General features: G+C 41.9%; 1 protein-coding gene and 1 long non-coding RNA gene across 2 annotated transcripts in view; one reads left to right on the top strand and one right to left on the bottom strand.

Annotated features, from left to right (window-relative positions):
* LOC139028532 (uncharacterized) overlaps window positions 1-24,103 on the bottom strand; it is a 171,362-nt gene that overhangs the window by 98,336 nt on the left and 48,923 nt on the right. The window lies entirely within an intron of this gene.
* Window positions 1-24,103, top strand: part of LOC111971174 (PR domain zinc finger protein 5-like) — a 60,907-nt gene that overhangs the window by 6,930 nt on the left and 29,874 nt on the right. Inside the window, 5 exon segments of the mRNA XM_023997964.2 lie at window positions 4,681-4,760; window positions 7,156-7,240; window positions 7,349-7,506; window positions 11,165-11,258; window positions 23,627-23,787. Coding sequence (XP_023853732.1) covers window positions 4,681-4,760; window positions 7,156-7,240; window positions 7,349-7,506; window positions 11,165-11,258; window positions 23,627-23,787 — 578 coding nt within the window.

The raw sequence follows: 24,103 nt of genomic DNA, 5'->3' as shown, positions 1-24,103 counted from the left end.
AGGATGTGCCGGCGGTCTCACCCTACGTTGCTTAACGTTGTGAGTGCTAGCTGTGTAAGTTTTCAACAATCCGGATTTACACATCCGTGTCTCCACTTAGGTATATCCAAAAACGGGCTTCTCCTTCCTCCAACCAGTTTCTGTACACCAAGCCATAAGACGCCGCTGGAACAGGTAGATTTCAGTTTATTTGGGCGCTACACCGGAATTTCGCATTGTGGTTCCACCAAAAAACCCGCATTCATTTAAGGCTTAGCTGCCTACGTCGAATGTGTATATCATAGATAGGTCCAAGCGTATGAAAACTGTACATTCATCAGGTCATACACCTCAATTGGCAACGACAACGATGCCTCCTCCCCCCCCATGCACATCGTGCTATCACACAAGCTATCGGCTGATGGAGTGTGCTGTCCCACCCCTCCGCGCCAATCCGCGGCATATGATACGGGTTCTCAAACTGGCACGTAGCAACATCTTGATAATAACTGATGCCCATATCGTTGCAGCACATAATCTTAAACACATAACGGTACGAATGTACAATCCAGGTCAATCACCGCACGGCACTACCGGTGCCATGCTACTGTTAGGCGCTCGGCTACTGTTTTGGTGTCTGCACTGTCCTTTTTTCCCTCGTTGTTCCTTGATTTCTTTACTACCTACTTTGCTCATCCACCACATACGAGGCTAATAGTCTCTAATTTACTGACATTGTTTGGTTAGCAAGAGCCTGGTAGAGTTGTTGCAGATTTGACTGTAGTAACGCATGATAACACCGAAAGTTTGTATTTTGGGCTAACACGACCGCTGAACCATCTAACCTTAGTATTTGCGAAAAGTGTAATGAACATAGTTCTTCAGCTTACGCTTTTAAGTCTACTCCTTAATGCAGAGTAAGGGCTAGCTATAAAGAATGATTAGATATGAGGAGAAGCCTCTTAGGGTCAATTTGGTTAGTTTCAGATTTTCAAGGTATCAAGGGGTTATCATGAAAATAAGTGATTTGTAATCAAGTATTTGCAAGATTATGACAACAAAATGAGAATTTTTTTCTCCAGAAATCACATTGTAGGATTTTAATAAGATTTATTCTGCAAATTATGGATGGAAATAAGTTATTTGGTCACCTACACAAAAGCAACGATTTCTGGCTCTCACAGACCTGTAACTTCTTCTATTAAAGAGGCTCCTCTGTCCTCCACTCGTTAACGCTGTATTAATGGCACCTGTTTGAAACTTGTTTATCAGTAATACAAAACACTGTCGCACAACCTCAACAGTCCACACTCCAAACTCCACTATGGGCCAAGACCAAAGAGCTGTGAAGGACACCCAGAAACAAATTGTAGACCTGCACCAGCTAGGGAAGAACTGAATCTGCAATAGGTAGCAGCTTTTGGTTTGAAGAAATCAACTGTGGGAGCCATTTATAGGAAATGGAGACATACAAGACCACTGATAATCTCCCTCGATCTGGGGCTCCACGCAAGATCTTCACCCCGTGGGGTCAAAAATGATCACAAGAACGGTTGAGCAAAATCCCAGAACCACAACGGGGGACCTAGTGAATGACCCTGCAGAGAGCTGGGACCAAAGTAACAAGCCTACCATCAGTAAAACACTACGCCGCCAGGGACTCAAATCCTGCAGTGCCAGACGTGTCCCCCTGCTTAAGCCAGTACAATGTCCCAGGCCCGTCTGAAGTTGTTGAGAGCAATTTGGATTATCCAGAAGAAGAATTGCGGAGAATGTCATATGGGTCAGAATCGAAACCAAATCATACTTTTTTGGTAAAAACTAACCTCGTCGTGTTTGGAGGACACAGAATGCTGAGTTGCATCCAAGAACACATAACCTACTGTGAAGCAATGGGGGTGGAAACCATATGCTTTGGGGGCTGTTTTTTCTGCAAAAGGGACCAGGACGACTGATCCGTGTAAAGGACAGATTGAAATGGGGCGCCATGTTCGTGAAGATTTTGAATGGAACACCTTTCTTCCATCAGCAAGGGCAATTGAAGAATGAAACGTGGCTGGGTCTTTCAGTCATGACCAATGACCCAAACACACGGAGGGCCGCCGGCACGAAGGAGTGGCTTCGTAAGAAGCATTTCAAGGTCCTGGAGTGGCCTAGCCAGTCTCCAGATCTCAACCCCATAGAAAATCTTTGGAGGGGAGTTGAAAGTCCGTGTTGCCCAGCAACAGCCCCAAAACATCACTGCTCTAGAGGAAATCTGCATGTAGGAATGGGCCAAAATACCAGCAACAGTGTGGAAAACTTGTGAAGACTTACAGAAAACGTTTGACCTCTGTCAATTGCCAACAAAGAGTATATAACAACTATTGAGATAAACTTTTGTTATTGACGCAATACTTATTTTCCACCATAATTTGCAAATAAATTCATAACAAATCCTACAATGTGATTTTCTGGATTTTTTTCCCTCATTTTGTCTGTCATAGTTGAAGTGTACCTATGATGAAAATTACAGGCCTCTCTCATCTTTTTAAGTGGGAGAACTTGCACAATTGGTGGCTGACTAAATACTTTTTTGCCCCACTGTATACAGACGCAGCCAACAATGATGATGAGTAGAAATACGTATCTGCCTTGATCTTTTAACTGGTCTGGTCAGTATCAGGAGTGTGTAGGCGAGGGGGGATGTGGTTTAGCTCTACAGATGTGACACACGTGACTCATAAATAAATGATGAGAATGGGGGAGTTCAGGTTTTGTCACTATAATGAATTGAGCTTTAATTGTCCAGTAAATTTCTAGATGAGCCCAGTGGTGGCAGACGGCTTTTATTAGTGCCTTGTTTATGCTACGTCTTGGTTGCCCCGACAGTCGGAAGAGAACATTATTGGCACCCTTSATAAAGATGAGCAAAAAAGACTYTATAAAATAAATAATACAAATACTGAGCTACATTGTGTGCWAAAAAAAAWTGCTAAATTATGTTATTTTATACTAATACAATTGCTCAGAGAAACCGATTTTGTTTATCAAGTAATACAAATAAAATAAAGACGGGTCAAAATTATTGGCACCACTGTTTTCAATAATACTCCAGCACACCCCCTTGTGAGGATGACACTGAGCCTTTTTCTAAAATGTTTCATGAGATTGGAGAACACATMGGGAGGGATCTTAGACCATTCCTCCATACAGAWTCTTTCCAGATCCTTGATATCCTTCGTCTGCATTTATGGACTTTTCTCTTCAAAAAAGTCCAGAGACTGAGATGGCCGTTGCYAAATGTTGATTTTTGTGTCAATTAACGATTTCTTTGTGGATGCTTCTGCTTCTGTTTTTCGACGCCAAACCCACCACTGGTGTGCGTGGCCAAAAAGCTCTATTTTCATGTCAACTAACCATACCACCGGTTCAAATCCAAGTGCCAATGCCATTTATTGAACTCCAAGCGGTACTATGGCCAGATGACATGAAAATAGAGCTCTTTGGCCACGCACACCAGTGGTGGGTTTAGTGTCGAAAAACGGAAGCATATGCAGAAAGTACCTCATACCTACTGTCAAATATGGTGGTGGATCTTCAATGTTATCAGGCTATTTTGTGTCCGCTGATCCTGGGGCCCTTATTAAGGTCAATGGCATTTTGAACTTTACCAAGTACCAGGACATTTGAGCTAAAAACCTGGTTGCCTCTGCCAGGAGGCTGACACTTGGCCTTCCAGCAAGACAATAACCCTAAACACCCATCAATATCCACAAATAAATAGTTAATTAATCACACTATCAACATTTTTCAATGGCCAGCTCAGACTCCGGACTTGAACCCCATTGAAAACCTGTGGTCTGAATTGAAGAGGACAGTCCATAAGAGCAGACAGAAGGACCCCATTGAAAACCTGTGGTCTGAATTGAAGAGGAAAGTCCATAAGCAAGCAGACAGAGAGGACCCCATGTGAAAACCTGGGTCTGAATTGAAGAGGACAGTCCATAAGAGCAGACAGAAGGACCCCATTGAAAACCTGTCGGTCTGAATTGAAGAGGACAGTCCATAAGAGCAGACGGAAGGACCCCATTGAAACCTGCTGGTCCTGAATTGAAGAGGACAGTCCATAAGAGCAGACAGAAGGACCCCATTGAAAACCTGTGGTCTGAATTGAAGAGGACAGTCCATAAGACCAGACGGAAGGATATCAACTACCTGGAAAGATTCTGTATGGAGGAATGGTCTTAAGATCCCTCCCAATGTTTGTTATAAAACATTTTAGAAAAGGCTGTGTTGTTATCCTCCCAAGGAGAGGGTGCTGGGGTACTGAAAACAGGGGTTGGCCAATCATTTTGACCCCTATCTTTTTAAAGGTTGTCAAAACAAAATCTCTTTCTCTGAGAGAAAGTATTAGTATAAAATAATATAATTTTCCGAATTTTTTTGAACATACAGTCCTAGGGTGCCAATAATGTTGGACCTGACTGTACATCTGGTGGTTCAACTTTGACCTCAAGTGATTATCTGATTCAATATGTGTGCTTGTCTGGCTGTGCTTCAGATGGAATTGGCTTTGCTATCAGGTGAGCGATGATGCTGTTCACTAACATGTGGAATGCCCTGACCGTTGTTGTCATTGCTAGCCACCACATTATCACACTGTAAATTGAGACATTTAGAGCAGGATTGGTCACTGCTTGTCCAATCATTGTGTTTCAGGAAGTTCCAGGCGGAAGCTTATGTGCACCATCTGCAACAGGAAATGCTCCTCCTTACTGAATCTCCAGGAACATCGTAAGGTCTGGCTCCTACCTACAACATCACTGTCTCACCTTCCTAACTGTCTCACTGTTACACTGTCTCTGGCCAACCCTTAGCCTGTATTCCTGGACACAGTTTGGTCCTTCAGAGATCTGGAAGCTGTATGTTTTATTGGCCCCACCTATCCCTCTGGTATTAGGGTCCGGGGGTAGTGCTGATTTCACACTGGCCATGTCTCTTCCTTTAAGGTCTATTTCCTTCATATCCATCCATCTCTTTTTGTTCCATTCCTTTGTGTCCCTATCCCTTTCCTAATCCCATGCTCARCGTCTGCTCCTGTCTCACTCTTCTTCTCTCTCAGTAGGAGGTTGGCTTTATGCTAAATTTGTTACATTTTCAGACCGTGTGACAGTAGAGAAAAGTTGGTTTTTATTTCACAAGCTCATCCCCACAGACTCTCATGAAACTTAAGAGGCATGGCGAGTAGACAACAAGGCTAACCCTGGCGTCAGGATTCTTCCTCTCAGAGATTGACCTCTTTAGGAAAAAAAAATTAACGGAAAAATGACAGGACCACAAAACCATTATATGACATTACTTTTAGAGATTAATGGAGGTAAGGTATTCCCATCACAAACTATCTCACAGTGAGGCATTTTCATCTGCATGAAATGAAATATGTTTGCAGTGAGTTATTTGATTGTTTTGCGATTGGTTTGGCTTCCCATCCAAATGAGGGTTTGATATTTATGACCAGTGAACTCAGCTGGTGTTTGGGTAAGGCTTCATTTTCRCTGTCAACATCTATCCAATAGATTAATCAGAAGACATTACTATTACTCCACTCTAATGAACTGAACAGGGTCAGAAGTGATTCATCACGAACACACTTTATCAGCAACTGTTAATCACTAAGAAATGTTTAGATCGGTGGATTGATCTGTTGTAGAACTATCAACCAACCAACCAKCCTGCCAGTCAATCAATCAGTTTTCATATTGTGTTTCTAAACTTCCACCTTATGTATTTGAGTGCGTTGCCATATTCGGACCTTTTTCATGCTGTCAAAAGCCAGTTCTATAAATTCTATATGTGGTACATGTGAACTTGAAGAAGTTTTTAGCAGGATTTGCTGTGTTAATGTCTTTGTCTTTTTGAGAGGCTCTTTCCTCATTGACATTAGTCAAAGAAAAATGTGATTTGATAGGGAGATGTGGGTCAGTCACAAACTTGAATTCAATGAGTGCTTCATTCTTCTCTTGTATGARGTAGGTTACTCAGAAATGTTTTAAAAGTCATTGGAATAATCATTTTCGGAGGTTTAAAAAGCYTTACGCAAAGAAAGAGGAAAAAATWGTTGGACCGAAGTTCTATGGAACAGAAGACATATTACTGCTGAACTTCAGACAAAGACACTTTAGAACGTAGCACAAGAGTGATCAAACTTTCCATAAAGACACGTTTGCACAAAAGCTTCTTAAACCAGCTATTGTGTTAATTTGCCTGAACTGCTCAATCTTAGTTTTATTATAGAAGCTCTGAGCAGAGGAGCTATTCAGTCTTAGCATTTTGTAGCATTAGGCAGAAGAGCTATCAAATGTGCTATTGTTACAACCATGCTCAGAGCAGACGAGTGATTCAAACTTTTCAGCAGTTTAATTATATCTCTGTGTGCAGACGTAGTTGAGTAAGGAGTAAAAGTGTGACTGTGTGTCTCTGAATGTACTCTCCTACCTGCAAGTGTGGAAAAGGTCACACAGTGTCATGTATAGAACACAGAAGAATGTGCTGTCTTTCTGTGTCACCTCCAGGGTTGGGGTCAGTTAGGAATTTCTGACTGTAATTCAATTCAAACAATTCATTTGAAAGGATATGCCACAAATTAATCTGAAGAAAACACATACCATTTCAAATATGCGTTTGATTATAACTCAAAGATGTCAAACAGATTTTTTWGTTGTTGTCAWYAGARGTTWMATTGTTCACTTCCATACTGCAGTGTTTGATCTAATGCAAATGTATTTTTTCTGATYTTTAAAAACATTAAGGGAATTATTATTATTATAGACAACCCACAACATTATCTTAGAATATTTCCTTACCAATGTAATTATTTACATTTTTTTTAGAAGAATGAGTTTTAAAAATCAAATGTTTCAACCTTACGCTACATGGMTTTGGTAACCATACATAATGTKAAAATAAAAATGTCTATGGTGATGTGTAGAATAAATAAGCCATTTGAATTTCATTGAGTTAAATTCTACTTCCTTTCATTGAAGTTGATTTACAATTCTGCTTCCTTGGAATTAAAGAGCAATTCGCAACTCAATTCAGAATTGACCTCAACACTGATCACTTCACACCACAATCTCTAACTCTTACTTAACCACCCTGTGTGTCTGGTCTTTTGGGTACTGTATGTATCTCTAGGTACACGAGATATTTGACTGTACTGCCTGCGATAAGAAATTCATCTCTACCAATCAGCTCAAGCGCCACATGATCACTCACTCAGGTAAGAGAGCACACGTCCACTCAGAGCTACACTCAGACATTGTATACTATCTCACTATCTCTCCCTKGCTCTCTCGCTCTCTCTGATTGTCTGTCTGTCTCTGGTTAGAGAAACGTCCGTACACCTGTGAGATCTGCAGTCGTTCGTTTAAGCGTCTGGACCAGGTGACGGCCCATAAGATCATCCACAGCGAAGACAAGCCCTACAAGTGTAAGCTGTGTGGGAAGGAGTTTGCCCACCGGAATGTCTACAAGAATCACAAGAAGGTGAGCAAAGAACAGGAAGGGTCTGAAAMCTCCAGATTTAAATGGGTGGTTTTTAATATGCAAGTTCTACTGATGGAGATAATGCTGAAACTTAGGCATGATTTTAAGTGATGGCATGTATAGCCTAGTATAAGCAAGCACATACAGTGCATTCGGAAAGTACTCAGACCCCTTTACTTGGTTTCCTCTATCGTAATCGCTCCTTTTTCACCCCAGCTGCCAAACTAACCCTGATTCAGATGACCATCCTACCCATGCTAGATTACGGAGACATAATTTATAGATTGGCAGGTAAGGGTGCTCTCGAGCGGCTCGATGGTCWTTACCATTCGGCCATCAGATTTCCCACCAATGSTCCTTATAGGACACATCACTGCACTCTATACTCCTCTGTAAACTGGTCATCTCTGTATACCTGTCGCAAGACCCACTGGTTGATGCTTATTTATAAAACCCTCTTAGGCCTCACTCCCCCCTATCTYAGATACCTAATGCAGCCCTCATCCTCCACATACAACACKTGTTCTGCCAGTCACATTCTGTTAAAGGTCCCCAAAGCACACACATTGCTGGGTCGCTCCTCTTTTCAGTTCGCTGCAGCTAGCGACTGGAACGAGCTGCAACAAACACTCAAACTGGACAGTTTTATCTCAATCTCTTCATTCAAAGACTCAATCATGGACACTCTTACTGACTGTTGTGGCTGCTTTGCGTAATGTATTGCTGTCACTACCTTCTTGCCTTTGTGCTGTTGTCTGTGCCCAATAATGTTTGTACCATGTTTTGTGCTGCTGCCATGTTGTTCTGCTGCCATGTTGTGTTTGCTTAATGTTGTTGTCAGGTGGTGTTGATACCATGCTATGTTGTCTTAGGTCTCTCTTTATGTAGTGTTGTGGTGTCTCTCTTTGTCAGTGCCATGTGTGTGTTAATGTCCTATTTTTTTTATTCCTAGTCCACCTGTCCGGTCTCGCAGGGGGAGGTCCTTTTTCGTCCAGGCCGATCGACGGTTGGTGTAAGAATTCTTGTTCTTTATATGTACTGGCCTCATATGTTAATAGGTTAATAACTTAAAATCAAGGTCCGTGTTATCCATCAGTGTTTGATTATGCTTTACAAACTTTTTCGGATATATGGTGATGAGGTTTAATGTTTTAGTCGTTCGATTATTCTAATCGAGGTATTGACGGGTTTTTCAATCTGAATCCGTAATGACAAAGCGAAAACAGGTTTTTAAAATTATTGTAGCAAATACAAAATGAGTAATATCTTATGACAATAAGTATTCAGACCCCTTTGCTATGAGACCGAAATTGAGCTCAGGTGCATCCTTGTTCCATTGATCATCCTTGAGATGTTTAACAACTTGATTGGAGCCATGTGTGGTAAATTCAATTGATTGGACATGATTTGGAAAGGCACACACCTGTCTTATATAAGGTCCCACAGTTGACAGTGCTTGTCAGAGCAAAACCAAGTCATGAGGTCGAAGGAATTGTCCTTAGAGCTCTGAGACAGGATTGTGTACAGCACAGATCTGGGGAAGGGTCAAAAAAATTCTGCACGTCCCCAAGAACACAGTGGCCTCCATCATTAAATGAAGAAGTTTGGAACCACCAAGACTTCTTCCTAGAGCTGGCGCCCGGCCAACTGAGCAATCAGGGGAGAAGGGCCTTGGTCAGGGAGGTGACCAAGAACCCGATGGTCACTCTACAGAGCTCCAGAGTTCCTCTGTGGAGATGGGAGAAACCTTCCAGAAGGACACCATCTCTGCAGCACTCCACCAATCAGGCCTTTATGGTAGAGTGGCTAGTTTAAGCCACACCTCAGTAAAGGCACATGACAGCCTGCTTGGAGTTTGCAAAAAGGCACCTAAAGACTCTCAGACCATGAGAAACAAGATTCTCTGGTTTGATGAAACCAAGATTTAACTCATGAAAGTCAAGCGTCACGTCTGGAGGAAACCTGGCACCATCCCTACTGTGAAGCATGGTGGTGGCAGCATCATGCTGTGGAGATGTTTTTCAGTGGCAGGGACTGGGAAACTCGTTAGATACGAGGGAAGATAACGGAGCAAAATACAGAGAGATCCTTGATGAAAACCTTCTCCATCTACGCTCAGGCGACCAAAAAACTGTTGTGGAAAGGTTCACTCTTCAACGGCCAACGAGGAACAACGATCTTAAGCACAAGGCCAAGACTACGCAGGACTGGCTTCAGGACAAGTCTCTGAATGTCCTTGAGTGGCCCAGCCAGAGCCTGGACTTGAACCCAATTGAACATTTCTTGAGAGACCATAAAATAGCTGTGCGGCGACGCTCCCCATCCAACCTGACAGAGCTTGAGAGYATCTGCAAAGAAGAATGGGAGACACTCCCCAAATACAGGTTTGCCAAGCGTATAGCGTRATACCCAAGAAAACTCAAGGCTGTAATCACTGCCAAAGGTGCTTAAACAAAGTACTGAGTTTTTTTCAGTTTATACATTTGTAAAAACCTGTTTTTGGTTTGTCATTATGGGGCATTGTGTGTAGATTGATGAGGAAAAAACACAATTTAATACATTTTAGAATAAGGCTGTAATGTAACAAAWTGTGGAAAAAGTAATGGGGTCTGAATACTTTCCGAGTGCTCTGTACATACACATAAGCAAACACACAAGCATACTCTCACTGGTTCAGAGCTAATATTATTATTGGTAGCCTAAAACCAGAGGTCTCTTCAGTTGTCTTTGGGGTTCTGTAGGGTSAGTGGCCTGTCTCCCCCCTGAAGACCCATGTTTACCTAAGGGAATGCGGTGTCACTCAAACACAGGTCAGAGCGGGGGAACAGATAAACACAAGCACTTTGAACCTAAGCCCCTCAAGCTACTTGTCTTCATCAAGTCAACAAACCAAATCAGCCATGGAGCCTAACCCTAACTCTATCCCCAACACCAATGGTCACACATCTGATCCCACATCAACACAGACTGGAGACAGCGCTCAGATTGAACTAAGATGAGAAGTTTAGAGAACTGTTTAGATATATTTAGCGGGTGTCAGGGCTGTTAGCTCTGCTAGCTGTTCTCATGAACTGACCGCAAACATTAAATACTTATTCACTCTATATCAATACATTTAAATAGAAAAGAAGGAAACTGGTACATTATGTATATACCAAGATGTAGAGACCACAGGAGGTTGGTGGCACCTTAATTGGAGAGGACGGTCTCGTAGTAATGGCTGGAGCGGAATATGTGAAATGGTATCAAATACATCAAACACATGGTTTGATGCCATTACATTAGCTCTGTTCCAGCTATTATTAAGAGCTCTCAGCAGCCTCCACTGGTAAAGAGGAGTAGTGTTCAGTGATGCCGTGTACCTTAAAGGCATACCTCTGGATTTTAGCAATTACTATTTTTTTCCCTTCCCGTACACACACACCAGCCCCCATAGCCCAATATGCTAACTAGAGTTAGCTAMCATGCAGTCATTGCGKGAACACTAGTTAGCATTGGCTCATGAAACTACCTCAAACTTCTTTCATACACTAGACACAGAGACCTAAAAWTTGTATCCACGAGTTCATCTGACTCTGGGGAAGTTGATAAAGGGCCTCATTTGCTAAAATCCTGAAGTATCCCTTTAACCATGAGTGCTTTCCTGTTCTTTCTCCAGACTCACTCAGAGGAAAGACCCTTCCAGTGTGAGGAGTGCAAAGCCCTGTTCCGCACCCCCTTCTCTTTACAGCGCCACCTACTCATCCACAACAGTAAGTATAAGTGTGTTTGTGTGTCTATCTCTGAGTGTAAGAGTGGGTTCATACTACCTTAACTGACTGTAGCCACTAGTACCTACATTCAAGGCCCCTACCAACACATAAACATACGGTTCCCAAATCCCCATAGATGCTATAGCCCTTAGTTCAAACCTTTCTTTACCAGCAGATACTGAGGGCTTCCACAGCCTCCTTCTGGTCTTTTGTGGTCCTCCTAGCCCTGAGTGTCATAGTCCTGCAGACAGAGACAGTGGTCCTTGAGGACTGAGGAGCCCTGCAGACAGTTGGTCTTGGCAGGATGGAGTCCTGTATGGTCGCCCAGTCGAGACAGATGACACAGAGATTGTGAAGCTCAAGGCATTTCCTTCCTGTGTCTCTGGATACAGATCACTATTCACACAAATCAGTGGGATACTGGACCATGGGGGCTGGTATTATGAATCAGGTGCTTAAGTATGTGTGTACGTGTTTATGGGGAAAAAAGAGAATGAGAGAAACAGCATGTAGGAAGAAAGTGAGTGAAAATCCATATACAGTATATACTGTACAGTACCAGTTAAAAGTTTGGACACACCTACTCATTCAAGGGTTTTCCTTTATTTTTACTATTTTCTACACTGTAGAATAATWGTGAAGACATCAAAACTATGAAATAACACATATGGAAACATGTAGTAACCAACAAAAATGTTAAACAAATCTAAATATATTTTTTATTTTATATTCTTCAAAGTAGCCACCCTTTTCCTTGGTGACAGCTTTGCACACTCCTGGTATTCTCTCAACKAGCTTCACCTGGAATGCTTTTCCAACAGTCTTGAAGGAGTTCCTATATATGCTGAGCACTTGTTGGCTGCTTTTCCCACACTCTGCGGTCCAACTCATCCCAAACCATCTCAATTGGGTTTAGGTTGGGTGATTGTGGAGGCCAGGTCATCTGATACAGCACTCCATCACTCTCCTTCTTGGTAAAATAGCCTTTCCACAGCCTGGAGGTGTTGGATCCTTGTCCTGATGAAAAATACATGATAGTCCCACTAAGCGCAAACCGGATGGGATTGTGTATTGCTGCAGAATGCTGTGGTAGCCATGCTGGTTAAGCGTGCCTTGAATTGTAAATAAATAACAGACAGTGTCACCAGCAAAGCACCCCCACACCATCATACCTTCTCCTCCGTMCTTCACGGTTGGAACCACACATGCAGAGATCATCTGTTCACCTACTCTGTGTCTCACGAAGACACAGCGCGATTTCCAACGGTTTAATGTCCGTTGCTCGTGTTTCTTGGCCCAAGCAAGTCTCTTCCTATTTTTGGTGTCCTTTAGTGGTGGTTTCTTTGCAGCAATTCGACCATGAAGGCCTGATTCACGCAGTCTCCTCAGAATAGTTGATATTGATGTGTCTGTTAGCATTTATTTGGGCTGCAATTTCTGAGGCTGGTAACTCTAATGTATCCTCTGCAGCAGAGGTAACTCTGGCTCTTCCTTTCCTGTGGCGGTCCTCATGAGAGCCAGTTTCAAAGTTCAAGTTCTTGAAAATTGACTGACCTTCATGTCTTAAAGTAATGATGGACTGTCGTTTCTCTTTGCTTATTTGAGCTGTTCTTGCCATAATATGGACTTGGTKTTTTACCAAATAGGGCTATCTTTTTTATACCACCCCTACCTTGTCACAACACAACTGATTGGCACAAATGCATAAAGAAGGAAAGAAATTCCACAAATTAACTTGTAACAAGGCACACCTGTTAATTGAAATGCATTGCAGGTGACTACCTCATGAAGCTGGTTGAGAGAATGCCAAGAGTGTGCAAAGCTGTGATCATGGCAAAGGGTGGCTGCTTTGAAGAATCTCAAATATAAAATAAATATATTTTGATTTGTTTAACACTTTTTTGGTTACTATATGATTCCATATGTGTTATTTCATAGTTTTGATGTCTTCACAATTATTCTATAATGTAGAAAATAGTAAAAAGAAAGAAAAACCCTTGAACGAGTAGGTGTGCCCAAACTTTTGACTGGTACTGTATACAGAGAGAGAGTAAATATCAGTGTATGTGTTCTGTGTGTTTATGAGATMTGTGTGTGCCCCTCACAGTGAGAAAATGAACCACAGCTGTCATAGCATTTTGACATGAAATAAAGTTGTTGATTTAAAATCAGTGGCTCACATAATAATAATAGATAGTAACAGCAGTGGTGAATGTGCGTGTGTGGAGAGTCAGTGCAGGTGTTCTAAGGTGTAGGCGGGTAGACAGCTAGGTTCTAGCTGTTCAACAGTCTGATGGCCCGATGGTAGAAAAGAGACCTGATGTTATTTGCCTAGCTGGGGCAAGGCCCTCCCTCCCCACCCCTTCAGCAAATCAGATCATGCTGCCATTCTGCAGAAATTAAAGCAGGAAACACCCGTGGTAATGACTGTACAAAGCTGTTCTGGCCAATCAGAATATATGCTACAGAACTGTTTTGATCACGTGGACTGGGAAATGTTCCTGGTCGCCTCCGACAATAATGTCAACGAGTACACAGACTCAGTAACGTGGTTCATTAGGAAATTCATAGAAGACGTTGGCCCAATAGTGACAATGGTACAAATCCCAAACAGAAAAGGCAGTACAGGGACAAAGTCGAATCGCAATTCAATGACTGACGCCGGATGCATGTGGCAAGGACTACTAACGATTATGGTTTATAAAGGGAAAACCAGCTGTGTGGCGAACCCCGGTGCCTCTCACTCAGACGAGCTACCCTGCTAACAGTTCTAGGGAAATACAGAGAATCTTGTTTCTCATGGTCTGAGAGTCCTTCGGGTGCCTTTTGGCAAACTCCAAGCGGGATGTCATGTGCCTTTTACTGAGGAGTGGCTTCCGTCTGGCCACTCTACCATAAAGGCCTGATTGGTGGAGTGTTYCAGAGTGGTTGTCCTTCTGGAAGGGAGCAGGTAGCTGACTGGTGGTGGCTATTCAGCAGCCTGATGGTCTGAGGGTAGAAACTATTGGCCAGTCTTTCAGGTTTTGGCATGATGTGTCTGAGTGATTAAAGCGGGGAGAACAGGGCATGGCTTGGGTGGCTGGGGTCCCTGATGATCTTCTTGGCCCTCCTGCAACACCTGGTGTTTTAGGTGTCCTGTAGGGGAGGTAGTGTACACCCAACAGTGCGTTTGGMTTCCTTACCAGGCTGTGATGCAGCCCGACAGTATGCGCTCGATGGTGCTCCTGTAGAACACTGTGAGGGTCCTCTGACACAGGCCAAATTTCTTCAGCATCCTGAGGTCGAAGAGTTGCTGTCGTGCTTTCTTCACCGCGGTGTCGGTYTGGTTGGACTATTTCAGCTTCTCTGAGATGTGTGTGCAGAGGAATTTTAAGTTATTGACTGTTTCCACAGTGGGCCCGTTGATGAGGGTGGGGGCTTGTCCAACCTGGTTCCTCCTACATTCCCCAGTTTCTCCAGGCAGAATGGGGCCATGGACTCATGCTGCTTATGCCAAATCCTGACACTGCCATCAACATGAGGCAACAGAAACAGGGATTTGTCAGATCAGGCAATGTTTTTCCACTCCTCATTTGGCCAGTGTTGGTGATTGAGTTCCCACTGGAGCCGCTTCTTCTTGTTTTTAGCTGATAGGAGTGGAACCTGCTGTGGAACCTYCTGCAACAGCCCATCCGTGACAAGGACCAACGAGTCGTGCGTTCCGAGATGTCGTTCCGCACATCGGTTGTTTTGCGCCGTTTTTTGCCTGCTTGTGGCCCACCTGTTAGCTTGCACAATTGTTGCCATTCTCCTTCAACTTCTCATCAATGAGCTGTTTTCGCCAACAGGACTGCTGCTGTCTGGATGTTTTTTGTTTGTCGCACCATCCTCTGTAAACCCTGGACACTGTAGTGCGTGAAAAGCTCAGGAAGCCGGCCATAGCAGCGAACCATTTTAATGAATGGGGTGGTGTACCTAATAAACTGGCTAATGATTGTATATATGTGTCTGAGGAACTATGAGGAACAATATTTTATTTGGYACACATCCTTAAGCCTTACAGGTTTAATCTAGTAAAGTAGCATCAACTTTAATTTTCATCAACTTCAATTTTTTGGCTCTTCCCTGATGTGTTTATCTTTTTTCTTTGGAGTCTTGATGAACTCAGGCTGGGTTATTCTTTGACTGTAGCAGTTTCCCCTCTGTAGTGGCTTGCGTTTATATCTGATATAGAATAACAGTAGAAGCTTTAATTTTTATTCATTTTAAATGTGAGGTTTACAGGGTGTCCRCATATTGTGTCAGCATCCAAGGGGCTAGCAACTCAGGTCTACCGGCCGGCTTTCTCTCGGGGTAAACGCTTTTGTCCCCTGAGACCACTGGGCATTCCCAAAACATATGTACATAGGTCCCGACGGAACCAAGACTGAACTGATTACCGAGATTATGGAAGCGGCGATATGGTGTATAATACAATTTTGGAATTAATTAATAAGTTAACTGGTGAGATTTTTTTTTTAATGATGAGAAAACATTGTTCTATGTCACCTTCCAGTTCAACTGTTCTCCAAAACCTAGGAGTTCTGTTCCAGATGGAAGTGACCGCAGGTGTCGGACGAGTTAAGTTTGGAGTAGAGAGTGGAGACCAGTCCAACAGATTTGGGAGTATTCAAAAGAGTCTCAACCATGGGATGGGTGGCAACAAGGGAATCCCAGGGTACTGCGTGTGCTTTTAGATCCGAGCGGAGACTAAGCAACAACAAAAAAGGAAGTCACTGGGAGATTATATGATTCTTTGAGGTCTTGAAAAGTTCCAAGACCGAAATGATCAAAGATGTCACTGAGGGTGAAAATATTTCTACTAGACCATTGAGGAAAAACAAAAGGTTTGAGCCTGATAAGATTAGGTTATTGTTCCATAATGGAGAATGGCTGTGAAAAGGGAATGAGATCATGACATCATGAGATGTCTATTGGCCTGTCTCCACACTTCGARTGCATTAGCTATTATTGGACCCATTCAGAGACAGATGTTTGTTTAACCTTTTAACTTTAAGTGTTTGAGACTTGAACAGCCCTATCAAGATAATTTGGTGTTTAGAGTAGTTACGATGTAGAATATTGATTTTGCCTTCCTACAAGAGACCCATTTGACAGCCAATGATATCAATAGATTTCAGATTTTTTTTAAATAAGACAATAGTGTACTCTTGTGACCCCCCCCAAAAGACAAAGGGTGTTATGATTGTAATTAACAGGAAACTTCATATGAAGGTGGGGGTCTCTGGGGGAGACACAGAACTATGGTATTATAATGCCTCTGTTGCTATTAATGGCACTAAATCATGTTTTTTGTCCTCCATTTATGCACCAAATTCTTTTGATGAATCGTTTTAGACTTCCCAAATTTTGACTGGCAATAAGGATTTCTTACAGGTTAATGCACAACCAGGGGTAGACCCACATACATTATGGGAAGTAGCTAAGTGTTGCAAGAGAGAAATATTTGTAATTCCTCATCACATCAGATTAAAAAACACAACCTTCAGATTTCTTCATTAGAGAGGGAAATAGCCCGTCTAGAGTTGATGCAAAAGTCTAACTATACTGAAGATGGGGCGGCAGGTAGCCTAGTGGTTAGAGCGTTGGACTAGTAACCGAAAGGTTGCACAATCAAATCCCTGAGCTGACAAGGTAAAAATCTGTCGTTCTGCCCCTGAACAAGGCAGTTAACCCACTGTTCCTAAGCCGTCATTGAAAATAAGAATTTGTTCTTAACTGACTTGCCTAATTAAATAAAGGTAAAAAAAATTGGAAGATAGAACTCACCACATTTAAAATTGAGCCTAAGATGGTGACTAGTTCTAGGGCTGAATTTATTAATTTGAAAACAAGACTATGAGAATGTGATAATGTGACTAATGAGAATGTGGATAGACTGAGTAGGCACAAGGAAACTGAAGGAAACTGAAAAAAAGTCATCTATTGATGTCATTAGGAACAATAACGGTGAACTTTGTACCCTTCCCTCCCAAATTAATCATACTTTCACTACTTTGTATTCCAATCTGTTTACCTTGGAGTTTCCTGAAGACTCTAGGAAGAGGTTATCTTTGAAGATGTTATCTATTTTAAGTTCCTTGGAACTTCCTTCCCTTTCTGTTAATCAAATCAGTCTATTAGATGCCCCCATCTCCTTGGCAGAACTGAAGACTGCCTTAGATTCAATGTCAAAATCTAAGTCGCCAGGGTTGGATGGTATCCCTCCTAAATTATTGTTGGCTGTGTGGGATTTAGTCTGATCTGTATTACTGGACTCAATCAGCCACTCGCTGGAGATTGGGAATTTCCATAGGGGACCAAAAACATCTCTTATTTCCTTGCTATTGAAAGGTGGAAAGGACCTGCTTGATTGTTTAAGCTACAGGCCCTTATCAATTTTGAACTTTGATTTTAAACTTTTTGTGAAGGTCTTGTCAAAAAGATTAGAGACTTGCATATCATCATTGATTAATCCTGACCAATCAGGATTCATAAAGGGTTGGTTGGCCTCGGACAACATACGTACTATTCCATATTATAAACTCTGCTGTCCTGATTAGATATAGAGAAGGCATTTGATGGTGTGGAATAGGGGTATTCATGGACTGTTTTGGAACGTTTTGGTTTCGGTTGATCATTTATTAGTGTGATCCGTACCCTATATATCGACCCCACTGGCCGTATCCAGACTGGCCATTCCGCCGCCCCAGAGTTTGTCCTAAAAATATCCACAAGACAGGGTTGTCCTCTGAGTTATGGCCTATTTGCCCTTTCATTAGAACCGCTAGCCCAGGCCATTAGGCAAAAATATTAACATATTGCCTATTAAGATCAAAGAAACAGTGTCACGTTCCTGACCTGATTTCATTTGTTTAGTCTTTGTTTAGTTGGTCAGGATGTGAGCTGGGTGGGTGTAGTCTATGTTATGTGTTTCTTTGTTTAGGTTTGTCTTATTGGCCTGATATGGTTCTCAATCAGAGGCAGGTGTTTTACGTTGTCTCTGATTGGGAACCATATTAAGGTAGCCTGTTTTCACTGTTGGTTTGTGGGTTATTGTTCCTGTTCTTGCGTTCATCTGTTTTTGTGTTCTCTAGTTCGGGACTGTAGCTTTGTTGGGTTTTCGTCTGTTTATTGTTTTGTTCATTATAGAAAAATTATTCTAATAAATATGGATACATACCACGCTGCGCTTTGGTCCTCCTCTCCTTCTACCGACGGAAGCCATTACAAACAGTCCACCATATCTCCCTGTACACTGATGACATCTTACTATATTTGTCCGATGTCTTTAATTCTATACCACACGTACTTGACCTCTTTAAGGATTTGGCTTTTTCTATGGCTATAAAATGAAATGGTCCAAGTGTATCTTAATGCCTCTAAACCCCACAGCCAAACAAGTCACATTACCCTCTTTACCTATCACTTTAGAATATAAGTGATTTACATACCTGGCCATTCAAATTCGATCCAATTTGCAACTCATGATGAATGAGAAGAAAAAATAATGATATTGGGAAAAAAAGGTTTTGGTTATAAAAATGAATGTCCTGTTTTCAATGCTTCCACTTCCTCCCCCATCTTCATTCTTTAAGGACATGGATATCTTGAGGATAATGGGGAAACGTCAGAGAATTAGTCTCTCCAACTTATAATGCCCCAAAAAGTTTGGAGGGTTCTCTCTACCTTTAAACTCTGCTATGGGGCATTTCAGCTGAGGTCACTGAGTATTTGGCTTGACTCTTCATCTGATGTGCCTTGGTGGAAAATAGAGGAGTCCAAGTCTCACGTAATTAGAATACTGCACCTTCCTTATTCTGGGCTAAAGCATAAAACTGCCTAATCTTTTATGGAATATATTGTAAAAAAAAAAAAGAATACATTGACTGTATAGTACCAAACCAAATCAATAATTGTCTGGGCACAACTTGTAATTTTCAAGAGTTATCTCCTATTTGAAATACAATTTAATTTAATTTGGCTCTATACCCTTTACATTCCCTCCTTGGTCTAAGCAAGGTGGTCATGTTTTGAAGGATACCTGCAAGAGGTTCGTTCCTTTCAAGATCTGAAAGAGTCATATTCTCTCCCTTGTTTTTACTATTTATTGTTTTATTTTTTATTTTATTTTTTTATCTCAGACTCTGTACAGCATTGAAAACCTATGGGGTATCATGGGACACCAAACCAGGCTCCCACTCTTTATTGAAATGATTTCCATGTCCAGGGAAAGACGGAATGGTGTCCTCACTGTATGATAGGTTAGTGACTCATAATATAAAAATCTGCCTGTTCTGAAGGTCTGGGAGAAGGACCTACAAATGCAGAGTTTTGAAGGGATTGGACTACAATATAGGGAAATATTTTTGCCTCTTCTAAGATCCTTGCCCATAACTGTATTCATTTTCAATTTACTAACAGGTTTTAGTTTACCCCAGAGCGAAAGTTCAAGATGAAGCCTATGGATAGTGATTTYTGTAATAAATGTACCCAATCTGAGGTGGGCAATTATATTTTTATGTTTTGGAGCTGTGTACCAGTGAAGTCTCTTTGGGTTAATTTAGTTAATATTTGAATAGTTATTCTTGGCAGGAGCCTACCTGTTTGCCCAGCCCTCCTCCTACTGGGTTGCAGCCCTAGCATTCAGTTATCTTATGAAGAGAGGCGGATTGTTATGGCTGCAATAACAGCAGGAAGAAAACCGATTCTAAGGAGTAGGTTTGAACCGGGTATTGCCCTTTGCAGATGTCGGTTGCTTATGAACTTGGACATTGCACAGCTGGAAAGATTCACTGCCAGACTGTGTGGGGCCAAGCCCGAAACTCTGGTCAATTGGTCACATGGTATCTCCCACTTGCAAGAGCTAATTTAACAACAATGTTTGGTTGTGCGGATGGAAGATAGCATTGCCCTGCTCGGTCTTTAATCTATTTTCCTATGTGGCTCTGGGTTGGTAGCCTTTGAGAATTATATTTAAATAGATCGATTTGAATTTGGAAATACTGAAACATATTTGTCTTTAATCTGTTTAGCCTTTTTTTTTATGTATTTTTTAAATATTTTTTTTACATTTATTTTGTTTTCTTCCTATTGAACTGTACATATTTGTATTGTATCTTGATACTGTAATTATCTAGGACATGCAAGAAAAACAAATATTATTGTTCACAAAAATCAACCTGCAAAATTGCTGAAATAAGTGAATACTGAGATTAACTGACACAGACATGGAGTATATTTACATGCACACTAATAATTKGATAGTAAACTGATTATGGCAGTAGGCCGAGTATGGCATTACTCACGTAAACACCTTACTCTGCTTATCTTAATCGCCATAAGGTCATAATCGAAGTAAGCATATGCTGATTAAAACACCTGGGTTTCTAAACGTTCTTTCGAGTTGTTAGGACATGTAGACACCTTAATCAGAGTTGCAMAGGTGTATTTGATCTGCGCATGTGCTAGCARCAGCAGCGCGAGCTTCCCTATTTAGCATTATTAGGGAAATCGTTATTTTTGCAAAGCATGTAGCGGTGCGTGGGTAAAATCACTGCAGTAGCGGTGCGTGGGTAAAATCACTGCAGTAGCGGTGCGTGCCGGTAAAATCACTGCAGTAGCGGTGCGTGGGTAAAATCACTGCAGTAGCGGTGCGTGGGTAAAATCACTGCAGTAGCGGTGCGTGGGTAAAATCACTGGTGAAGCCAAGCCAGAAAAAAAAGCGATATTACAACCTATGTGTTTTCTCTATAACCTGTTAGTTCATATGCCTTGCAACCGTGATACTGTAAATAGGCCTAAAGGCAGAGACAATAATATATATATTTTACCATTATTTAACTAGGCAAGTCAGTTAAGAACAAATTCTTTTTTACAATGATAGCCTACCCCGGCCAAACCCAGACGACGCTGGTCAATTGTGCGCCGCCCTATGGGACTCACAGTCACGGCCAGATGTAATGCAGCCTGGATTCAAACCAGGGACTGCAGTGAAGCATCTTGCACTGAGATGCAGTGCCTTAGACCGCTGCGCCACTCCAAAGCCCGAAATAAGAAGACACAGTGGCAGAATTAATTCAACCACACCTTTGTTTCATCACAAAACCGGAGAGCAACATCTATTCTGTGAAGTCCACAAAGCATATAGCATGTAACAAACAGTTACATGACCTACAGCCTGGTCAAGAAAGTTCATGTTTCCTACATCTTCAGACTACTACACTTCTATTGATTTAGAACCACGGAGAGTTACTGAAAGTCACAAAGGAAACAGGAGCTGCCTCCACTATTTCAGCACTATTTCAACATCAAAACACCTATGCTTAGTCTAATACAGTGACAACTAAAAGCTACCAAAAACCATTTAGTCCAATCAACGTAAGCTAAATATGATGTGGCTTTCCATGGTTCTGATTTGTGTGTGTTGTGTGTGTGTGTGTGTTGTGGTGTGTGTGTGTGTGTGTGTGTGTGTGTGTGTGTGGTGTGTGTGTGTGTGTGTGTGTGTGGTGTGTGGTGTTTGTGTGTGGTGCTTCGCGTTCGTGGCAAATAGAAAAAACATGTTGACTCACCCTACTTGTAGAGAAACGCCAATGCCATCCTCCTCTCTTTCATGTTGAAGAAACAGTCTATGACTGTAATAGAGTACAGTCTTTTATTTTTTGTTGTCCTAGCCTACCTGGCTAAAATGCTTGCTCGCTAGCTTAACTTCCTTTCATGAGCAACGTTAGCTAGTTAACATTAGTATTCTACATCTAGCTACATATTGAACTTTCATCCTCTCAGTCCAGGGGCACTATGTATTTTATGGTAGGATCAGAATTMCCGTTATAATCATTGGCCAGTATGGAGAATTAAGTAAAAACACAAGTTCAAATCTCGATCTCCATCCATGGCTAATTTAGGAAAGGGACAATTTTAGCTAGCTGGGCCAGCCACCGGAGGACAATAACACAACAAGACACAACAATTCAAGTTGTTTATGTCTATTTAAATATTTCTCTGTGATAGGAGTGAAGCCAAATCCAAGCTGGCATGTCTTGACACTTTTTGTTGGTGCGGCAGGTCCATTAACAGTTGAGCTCTTTTTATTATGGGAGGCCAAATACTCGCTGGCTTTCCTTGCATTCACTACTGCGGGCGGCAACAATGTCATACTCTTTATGACCAGACCGCATCAGATAGATGGCCTACACGTACAGAGACAGAGGGGCTCTGTTTCGCTCGCTCTGATGCTTTCTCCGGTGAGATACATTCAGCCTCTTGCGAATTGAAGGACAATTATGACAACACAGAGACAACATTTCTTGGTACATTTTTTMGGGGAAACCTGGCTTCCCTTGGCATCAATGAATACACGCCACTGACCGTATGCATGTYACCAATACACTTTGATTTGATTTTACCTTTAAAGTAGGGTCAAATGTCACTCTGTGTTAATCCCTCCACAGAATACCCCTTCATCTCATAATCAGTCATGTTTGTGAATGACTTAAAACCTCAGCATTAATGAAGTCTGTGTTTGGTTGAGTACCTGACTTTAATAGTAATGGAGGGAATGGTTTTATTTGACTACTAGAGCATTAATGGACACAGGCCTCTACTTGTGTCCTACTTTATTGTGCTGACCATCATGTTCATTCTTCGTAATGGGAGAATGAACACACGCTTGGGGCCAAGGCTCACTCTGCCAAGCATACACGCTCTCCAAACCACTCGATGGAAACCAACCCACTGATCCCTCTATAATGGAAAAAGGCACTTTTCAACAAAAGCCTCTGTTGTGTGGAGTCACTGAGTTAAGGCGTAAATAATAACACCATGCTATAGTCTATATGGCTCTGGTTTGAGAACTGCTGACAGTTGTGCTTTTGTTTAATGTCAGAGTGATGTCTGGTGTTTTTAATGTTTTTAAGTGAATGAAAAATGTAAGTGTTGGTTGGTGTTTTTTATTGCTGTGAAATAAGAGACCCATTCGAAGAGCAAGCAGCTCTATATGATCAGCGTCCGTCTGTTTCTGTCCTCTCCTTCAGTCTGGGTTGCTATGGATGCAAGATCATTTTAGAAAAAGGGTACAAGGTAAAAGTAAAAAAATAAGTACAGTCCAGATCATTTGTAAAGAAAATTGCAGGGAGCAGTAATGTAACACACAATGTTCTTTAGCCCATACAATTGGCCTGGAGAAATTGTTTTCAGGCCTACTGTGAGTGATGGTTATGCTTTCACAGATACAACAATGGATCCCTCTCTTTCTTGTCATTCTCCCCAGAAAATAAGAGGGTGCAGAAATGAGAGTGACAGAAAGTTGCTCTTTCTTTACTGTGTTGGGTTGGTTTTTGTCATTTCTGAAGGTGAGAGGACATTCAAGTGTGACCAGTGTGACGCCACGTTCAAGAGAAAAGACACGCTCAACGTGCACATCCAGGTGGTGCACGACGGACACAAGAAGTACAAATGTGACCTGTGTGAGAAGGCCTTCGTCACCCCCTCTGTTCTCAAGAGCCACAAGAAGGTGAGTTCAGCCAGTCTTACGTACTGTAGAGCCCAGTCCAGACATTGTCATTCTCTCCTAGAGCAAATCCTCTTTCAAAATAATTATCCTGTATGTTTGTGTTTTTTCCTACATTTCGTATGTAAGAATGTCCTTCAAATGTTAAAGGATAGGTTCGCCCATTTTGAATGTTATATTGTTTTTGTGTATCTCTGAGTGATGTTCTATCGATTCCCTGGGTCATTTCATGTTTTCATGTGTATCTGAGTTATAGGGGTTCAAGCAGGTAGAAATATGGCCAGTATTACATACCACCATGGTAAAGTCTCTATTACTA

This window comes from Salvelinus sp. IW2-2015, linkage group LG13, assembly GCF_002910315.2.
Source record: "Salvelinus sp. IW2-2015 linkage group LG13, ASM291031v2, whole genome shotgun sequence".
Lineage (NCBI taxonomy): Eukaryota > Metazoa > Chordata > Actinopteri > Salmoniformes > Salmonidae > Salvelinus > Salvelinus sp. IW2-2015.
Note: the sequence above shows the minus strand (reverse complement) of the source record. Positions and strands in the feature narration are given on the sequence as shown.